The following is an 8962-nucleotide window of genomic DNA, read 5'->3' as shown; positions in this document are numbered from 1 at the left end:
GAGAGGGTGAGCCGGAGAGTTATGTGTGGGGGGGGGGGGGGGTTGGGGGGGGGGGGGCGAGAAAGACTAAGAAAAAGAAAAATGACTTCCAAGAATGTTAACATGAGAGAAAACTGATGTGCGGAGACTGAAAAAACGTCGGTATATTAAGTGAGAGGAATCTGATTTCCCGCTGAGCGAGGCAACAGCTGTCTCTTGTTACTCACTACTTTTGTCAGACAATACTACAAACTTGGCAGTCAGACTCGCTCAGTTGTGTATATATAACAATAAAGCTAATTATTTGGTTTGCTATGAAATTGACTTAAGAGGAATACTTTTAATCCAAACTTCTTAGACGAGGTGGCTGGAAATTCTCTCGAAAACACTTAAGGGACTAATCTTCGAGATAATTGTTTTTTCTTCTACCACATTTCTGGCTATCGCATTACTCCTGGTCAGGGCCACTGATGGGGGAGGGGCAAATGGGTCTGCTGTCCAGGGCCCATTGTAGAACTGGGTCATCACTAAATTATGGAAAAGGGCGTGGGGTGAAGGGGAGGGGGGGTTGGTAGAGCTCCCGATTTTTTGCAAACCCCAAGAACCTCATGATACAGAATTTCCTAAATGGATTGATGGAAGCAAATTGCATTGTTACCATCCTCAAAAAAAGCCTTGTTGGTTTCTGAAATGTTTACAAAATGTTTGAACCACGGATGCCATGCTACTCAGAATGGTCGTGGTTGCTATAGGTCAGGGCTGCCCAATAAGTAAATTGGGATCGGGGTCTACCAGTCGATCGCAAAGGGAGTGGTAGTAAAACGTGCAATCGAAATAACAAAAAAAAAAAACAAAGATTATTCTGTAGTGTGTAGAAGTGACCATGTACTACAAGGATTGAATCAAATTATGCCGTACAACTAAATGCATTTCATCAGATCCCGAGGACATAATGTGTAAATAAAGCAGTACTTCTCAAATGGTGGGGCGAGGCCCCCTGAAGGCAGGGGACTAGATGACGTTGAGAGCTTGAGAGGCTAGCTCAACAGAAGTGTGCCGCTGCTGTAATGCTTGAACGATAAACAAGCCTCCAGTCACTAGGTGGCAGCAACTCATGCAGTGGTTTGTACAGATAAGAAAATACATATTAAATAGGGATGTCCGATATTATCTTTTTGCCGATATCCGATACGCTGATATTGTCCAAACACTTAATTTCTGATTTCGATGTCAACCGATACCGATATATGCAGCCGTTTGGGCTAAAGGCAGAGGACACATTTTATTGTGTGCAGTAAGCTAATTTCGACGATAATATCGGTTGGCCAATATTATCAGACATCCCTAATATTAAAAGCTTTTCAATAGTATTGGAGGGAGATAATAATTGAGAACCAATCATATAAAGTATGTTCACTTTATATTACTAAACATATTTTAATGTTTTTGATGGAGGTAGATCACTTTAGCCTGGTCATTTGAACAGCAAAAGTGTGGACACTCCTGTTCTAGGTAGATCACTTTAGCCTGGTCATTTATATAGCAAAAGTGTGGACACTCCTGTTCCAGGTGGTTGGGCATCATGTCAAAACAAAGCTGTAACCACAGCATCGTGTCAGATGGTTGTATGGATGTTTTTAGGCTAACAAAGAAACGTGAGACTGTAGGTTTCCTCAGTGTGAGACAATGGAATGGAACAACAACAATGGAACGTGAGACTGTAGGTTTCCTCAGTGTGAGGTATCGAAATAACAATGGAATAAAAAAAAAACTGTGCTGCCAAAGTGACATGTAAAAAATAACAAGAAATTTGAGGCCAAGGCTCTTTGTGAGAATCTGGTGAGAATCATAATGGCGTGGCCATAATGATCCCCTATACACGATCCTATCGCTAAGCCCGTGGCCATCTTTAAAAAGAGTGTCTTGTTGGAGACACTGCAGTTTACCTCAAAACAGCAGTTTTAGAAGGAACATTGTATATACTGTATATATATTCGGGTTTAGAAAAATATTTGAACGCAAGCAAACATTTTTCAGTTAGAAACTCTAAAATGAGTTGTGTTTCTAATTATTATTTTTGTTGCCTCGCAGACAATTCCCTTGTCACTATTTTATGCACCTCAAGCTTGTTTAGCTGAATCAGTAGCGGTCTGTTGGTTCAACATCACACAGGAATTTGTCCTGCATCATCAAAAAGCCATTCAGGCCTTAATGAATCAAGTGACAGTGCGGGAACTGACAAAAGGCTTGCATGGGCGATGCACGGCTCCCCTGTCCTTTTCAGAGTCACCCACTTAGAGAAAAATGCTAATGAGGAATTGCGAAACAAAACAGGGGAGCAGCTCTACTTGCATTGTGGAGCCATTGTCATTCACAGGCATGTGAGGAGAAATGATTTACCAACTGCTACTAAGCAAAGCTAGGTGAAAAGTAAGTCACTGAGCGAGATCATCTTAAATCAGGCATGGGCAAACTAAGGCCAGGGGGCCGAATGTGGCCCATTTAGCTTTTTAATCTGGCCCGCCAAACTTTTCCAAATTATATAATTTATTTATATTATCATTATACTTCTGCCTTTTCCCTGCAATAGCCACATTTTCCCAATAGATGGCGTAGAAAATGATAAAAGCATTTTAGCATTTCAGCCTTTATGCATGACTTTAACATATCATTTATGTTAAAGTTCACATGAATGCTCCATCTATCTGTTCCTGTCCGGCCCCCGGCCCTGTTCAATTTTAGGACAATCGTGGCCCGCATGTCAAAAAGTTTGGCAGGAACTTTGGCAGGAATGGATATAGGCTATAGTTGTTTTTTTAATGTTCAATTCTGAAATTTCGACCAATACCAGTCCTAGGTAGTGGATCGAGTGATCCCTACTTTAGACTGGTGTTTGGATGTTAACTGAACACTAATTAAAACATGATTTGTGATGAATATACAAATTATGAAAATATAATTGATCACTTGTGTGAAGTCATACTTTTTCAAGTTGAACAATTGAGGGTGACATTTTTACCACCATTGGAAAACTACTACTAAAACTGGTTAGGCTGGTTAGAGAAATGTCTGGAAGGGTTTCAGTTATAAACTTTATGCAAAACACATATGCTGTATGCAAATTAGCCCAACTTACAACAGACCCAAAACAAAACCCATCATTCGCCACTGACTAATTCATATCAGACAGTCAACTGTTGAACAAACAAATTATTATTATAATATTTTAAAGATTAACGAATAATTAAAGATGGGTTTCACGAGATATGCTGAAATCGCTTGCCTCTAGTGGGGCATCACAATACAAGAAAAACGGCTGCATGTTTTGGTATCGGTTGATACCGATATCGGAATTGGAAATTGTTTGGACAATGTCGGCATATCGGATAACGGCAAAAAGCTAATATCGGGAAGGCCTAGTTGCAATTTCTTGTTTAATTCAAATTTTGAAATTTACTGAGTTTTATCGTTACAAATTGACAAGTAAACAAAGGACTTTTAAAATAAAAAATTAAACACTTAAATCCCTCTCTGTCATTTGTAAACAACAGCAGACAGGTAGACCAGAAGCACTTAAATCCCAACCCTTCCTGTCTCACCCTTAGCAGCAAGTAAACTGTAGCAATATGCAAATAAAGTCTTACCATGTGGAGAATGATGTCACTGATAAGCATAACATGGTGTTTGCTTTGAAGCGCGCCTAAATCACCATCTGTGTTGTAGGCATAAAGGCACACCCAAAATATATTACGTAAATGCTCCCATTCAGAGTAGGAGACTGAAGCTTAGGAAGCAACAAAGCTGCAGGAGAAGGAACCAAGGCCCAGTTGCACAGTGGGGAGTGGAGACCTGCAATTATACAAGCTGGCGGAAGCTACCACCTCTCCCTCTGTCACACAAAAACATTTGCTTGTGAGAGAGAATATCACCTTTCTATAGTTATTGTGAACAGCCCAAGTGTGTGGTTTCTTTTATATGGAGCACTGGGAATGATGTCCAGCTGGGTAGACTCACAAAAGCCATTCTGATAGTATCCATGCAATTGGCAGAGGAAAACCTATGGAAAGATGGAGAATTTACAGAGAAGGACGGAAAAACCTGAGAGCCTCCAGGGTTGACTTGATAGGTTGCAAAGATATGTCTTTGAAAGTGTGTAAATATAAAACAAAAATTCAGAAAACCTGCTTTAGCAAGCCAAATCCAACCTCGTTTTGTCTTGTCCGTCTTGGAGAAGTGACTGAAAAGTAACATTCTGGAAGGTTCTGGAAGGTTTGTGTATTAAAGAAGTATTAACCAAAGACTAACCCTTGCTTGACACCAGTATGCTATTAAGGCAACAATGGCCACAGACAAAACAAACAAAAAACAACAGCTTTATAGCAGTAGTTAGAGACAATAGCTGAACTCAGACCAAGCGCCGAGGCAGTTAGCCACAACCGCATTAGACACAGCTTGTCATATAACTTTATTTCCGGTGTGTTTAAATTAGTTCAAATTATTATTATTGTTATTATTAAAAATGTAATTATTGTTATTATTATTATTATTAAAAATGTAAAAAAAGGGTGCATTGTATATCATTAAAGTCTACAGAAGAAACAACTGAACCTCATAGTTTTACTTTTCAACTACTTAAGTCCAAATATTAAAAAAAATCTTTGTGTTTAGCAAGACGTTACTTAAATATTATCTGTACGAGTTGCACTATTTCTAGTTCCAGTAAACGCAACACTACAATCGATCATTAACCCCCTTTATTCCCGCCCACTAATGGAGAAGCGCCTGTGATTGGCCGGATGTCAGTTGGCAGCCGTCACTGTTCGCAGCACCCATTCATCTCTACACTTGGGCGTTGGACTCGGCATCTAATGAGCAACAAGGGAGATTTCTCCATTTTGCAGGCTCCCCACAGCCACACCGACACCGTTTTGGGATTTTAGGGACCTAAGTCTTCATCTGTCTTCTTAGAAAAAGAAGAATAACCAGCAGCAGCAACACCCTACTCTTTTGGAAAGCGGACTTTGTTTCACATTTCTTCCCGTGAACCTCTTTTCTTTGCACAGTCAGCGGGAGGAAGCAGGGGAGAGCTGCGCCTTTTAACAAAGAAGCATTTGGGACTTCCTTTGTTTGCCTTTTAGGGGGATCGGAGCTTCTTTGTTGGAGCCGAAAAAGCAAAAAAGAAAAAAGAAAAAAAAAAGGCAATGGGGGCGCATTTGTCTAAGACAATTGGGAATGCTGAAACCGCCGTGGAAAAGCCCGGGGAGCCTGTTGCTTCACCCGCCAAGACCAACGGACAGGTAAATGATATTTAAACATCTATCCCTCCATTCAGGGGATTCAGGCAGAGCGGTGTGTGTGTATGTTTGTGGGTGCAAGGAGTGTAATCCGCGCGAGCTGTTGTTGAAGGCTTTAATAACGAGTGTGAAAACTTAATTGAATGACACGAATGGGATGGGTGACGTTAATGGTTGTTTTGCGGTCTAAAATAAGCCGCTTCTCGTTACGTTTGGTCAGTTCGAGGGCAGAACAGCTGCGCTACGGATGTGCAGAAGAAACAAAATCTCAAATATTAGCATAGCTATCGTTTAAATTACAGAGGGAGGAAAATGGTGTGGAGGAAAAAAAAGGACGCAGCTTTTGTTGCTGCGACCGCCGCTACTTCAGAGAAACCAAGCGGTTCATTGGTGAACTGCCGATATATTGTATTTGTTCTCGTCAAATAAATCAATACTTTCACCAGTCATTTTGACTAGAGCCGCGGAAGCCTGCGCATCGTCCAGGGGATTTCTGTGTTGACAGTGAAAGTGGCGGTGGACTCAGCAGCAGAGGCCAGTGAAGAAAGCCCATAAACAGTAGTTTGGGTTTATTATTACTACTATTAGCAGTAGAAGATGTGGTGGAATGTTTTGTAGCTTGCTGTTTTGATAGAATAATTCAAAAAGGTTGTAATTTTTGGGGTTTTCTTTCGTTTTTCATGTGAAACCCGGCGTGCAGGACTAATGAGCATCTGCTGCTTTAATGAGCAGCTGCTGCGCGGCTTATGCCGCGTCTCCACACTGACCCCTAGCGTTCCATACCAAGCACTGCGCTCACAGTTCTTGGAAAACTTAATTTGGGGAACCATGCGTTAGAACACAAAACACAAACTTAAAAAAAGTAATAATCTTAGTTGGTTTAGTTTAGTAGTTAATTCAGAAAAAAATATTTTCAACAAATCATTTTACATGATTTGGCGATAGCTAAAGAATAGCATATGCCAGGCATGGGCAAACTAAGGCCGGATCAGTCAATTCAGGTTTTTAATCTGCGCTGTGAAATTTTTTTTCCAAATTATAGAATTTATTTATGTTATCATTATACTTCTGCCTAGTCCCTGCAATACCCATGTTTCCCCAATAGATGGCGAAGAAAATGATAAAAGCATTTTAGCCTTTGTGCATGACTTTTACATGTCATTTATCTTACTTTACACGAACGCTCCATCCATCTGCTCCTGACCCGGGCCCTACTACTAATACTGCAGAGAATTCTGGGGGATGTCTGTCACACTAGGGCAGAACCTGCTTCTTTGTCTGAGGACTAAAATCAAGTTTGTTTTTTAAATGTTATTTCAGTTTTTGGGAAAAAAATATCTTAAAACTTTATGATTTTTGACCCTGGCAACTGCTGTTTCCATGGCAACAGTGATGCTCTGTTTGGTCAGTGGCTAGTGTGTGCCATCTCTGGTGTTCGTGTCCAGCTGTGATCCCGCGTTGACCACCACCATGTCTGTCTTTTAGGAGAATGGCCACGTAAAAGCGAACGGAGATGCCCCTCAAGCAGCATCCGAGAATGGCAAAGAGGAGACGCACGCTAACGGCAGTGCCAGTGCGGAGGAGAGCGTCAAGCAGGAGGAAGTTGAGAAGGTTCAGACTGCTGCTGACGACACGGAGAAAGTAAACGGAGACGCAGCATCTTCTGTCCCTGCTGAGGAAGATGCGACGAAAGCGGAGGACTGTGCAACGCCTTCCGCCAGCAATGACACCCCCAAGAAAAAGAAGAAACGATTCTCCTTCAAGAAGTCCTTCAAGCTCAGTGGTTTCTCTTTCAAGAAGAACAAAAAGGAGACGGGAGAAGCGTCCGAAAACAATGAGGAGGCCAAGGAGCAAAGCACAGAGGGCGAAACGGCCGCTCAGAGTGATGAGGCCCAGCATGCTGAGGAGGGCGCTGCACCTGTTGCGGAGCAGAATAAAGAGGAAGAGGTAGAGGCCAAACCAGAGGCGACTGTTGAGAAACCTGTCCAGGAGGCTGCACCAGTGGAAAAGCCAAAGGAGGAGGAGAAGCCAGCTGAGCCCATATCGGAGGAGGCGCCGAAAACGGAGGAGGCGCCGAAAGCGGAGGAAGCGCCGAAAGCGGAGGAGGCGCCGAAAGCTGAGGAGGCGCCGAAATCAGAGGAGGCGCCGAAATCAGAGGAGGCACCAAAAGCGGAGGAGGCACCAAAACTAGAGGAAACAGCGCCTGCCTCACAGGAAGCAGCCGTTGAGGCAGCTGAATAAATTTGGGGTGACGGTGAAAATTCAATGTTGCCGAGGGCCAAAAAAAAAAAAAGAGAGGAAAAAGATAATCAAATTCCATTTCCATTTTTGTTTGTGGAAAAATGCCAGATCATGGCTCTGAAGACCCTGCTAACAACCAGGGATATTTTTTAAAGCTTTTAATAATGTTTTTCTCCCCAAGTTGCCCTGTTTTTTTTATTATTTTTTTTTTTACAAAACTCCCCTCAGTCTATTTGGTACGAGGTGGGTGGCTTCAAATATGAACAACCGATGCAAAAATACATACCGTACACCCTGCCATGTTTCTTTCAGTATTCATTTTGTGTGAGGATTTTTATACTGAATTTTGACAAACGGTTGTGGACACGCCCGTAGTATGAGGGGATAGGGATCAAGTTGTAAATTAAAAGGGTGATAAGATGGGGGAGGGGAGGGTAGGGTGGCTTTGATTAATGTTAGATAGTAGGAGGAAAAAAAAAAAGGGCAAAGATCAATGCCCTACAAACCACACCATCCCTAAGGTGCGGTGTTTTGAAACCAGTTCCATGATTCTATAGTATTTTTTTAGAATGAGATATAAAAATTGTAGGGGCATTTAAAAAAAAAACAAAAACAAAAAAAAAAGTTGCATTAGCTTTTTGCCAATCAGCGATTTAAGTAGAAATGCAAGTTGTATAGCCTTACGGTGTAACATCGGTTTTATGACCTTATTAAAATGTAAGTAATGTATAGGCGACTATTGTACAAAATGAACGTTGGAGCTGAAAAAGCACATTACATTTTTAGCTCTTCTGATTGTTTGTTTGCTTTTTTTTTTTTCTCTCACTCGCTTATTTTTGTAAGATGAGAACCAACATACGTAAAAAGAAAAAAAAAAAAAATGCCACTCTCGAAGATCACGGTGAGCCATTGTAAAACTCAACGATCAAGCTGTGATAAATTGTTATTTCCATACTGCGTTGGGTTTGTTTTCTAACAGCAATGTAATGTTTTCGTCCAGCAGTCTACGATGACACTTAGAAAACGTCTCAAATACAAATGTTATTGTAAGCCTCTTGTCGTTTTTTTTTTATTTTCCTTTCGAAATACTGGAGACACTCTGGCCAATTTGACCGAGAGATGGAGTATAACTTTGCTTATGACTCTGTTAAAGAAATGCTTCTAAGCTTCGCTTCGTGTGTTCTAATTTAGTGCGAGCACACCCAAAAAACAAAACAAAAAAAACAAATAAAAACAAATAAACGTTAATAACGTCTATAACGAGTCTCTTTTCTACTTGCTTTGTGTATTCACTAGTCACTAGGGGGCAGCAACTCATACAGTGGTTTGTACAGATAAAAATATACATGTTATCTGCTCTAACCCATTGCATTTGCATGCAATATAAAATGAACCAATGCAAAACACACACACACATATATACATATATATATACATATATATATACA

The 8962-nt window shown here is 41.0% G+C and overlaps 1 protein-coding gene across 1 annotated transcript; it reads left to right on the top strand.

The window, feature by feature from the left end:
* The first annotated feature begins 4791 nt into the window (after positions 1-4791).
* On the top strand, positions 4792-8762 carry marcksa (myristoylated alanine-rich protein kinase C substrate a). Its single transcript, XM_008312647.3, has 2 exons — positions 4792-5276; positions 6759-8762. The coding sequence occupies exons 1-2, from the start codon at positions 5181-5183 to the stop codon at positions 7512-7514; spliced, it is 852 nt and encodes a 283-aa protein (XP_008310869.1). The 5' UTR covers positions 4792-5180; the 3' UTR covers positions 7515-8762.
* The last annotated feature ends 200 nt before the right edge of the window (positions 8763-8962 follow it).

This window comes from Cynoglossus semilaevis, chromosome 7, assembly GCF_000523025.1.
Source record: "Cynoglossus semilaevis isolate Cse_v1.0 chromosome 7, Cse_v1.0, whole genome shotgun sequence".
NCBI classification, from domain to species: Eukaryota; Metazoa; Chordata; class Actinopteri; order Pleuronectiformes; family Cynoglossidae; genus Cynoglossus; species Cynoglossus semilaevis.
This window is presented reverse-complemented; position numbering and strand designations above follow the sequence as displayed.

Excerpts from the sequence above, each read along its gene's own strand:
- marcksa (XM_008312647.3), top strand. The coding sequence starts at position 5,181 with ATGGGGGCGCATTTGTCTAAGACAATTGGGAATGCTGAAACCGCCGTG. Across the intron at positions 5,277-6,758 it reads CCGCCAAGACCAACGGACAG|GAGAATGGCCACGTAAAAGC; the intron begins GTAAATGATATT and ends TCTGTCTTTTAG.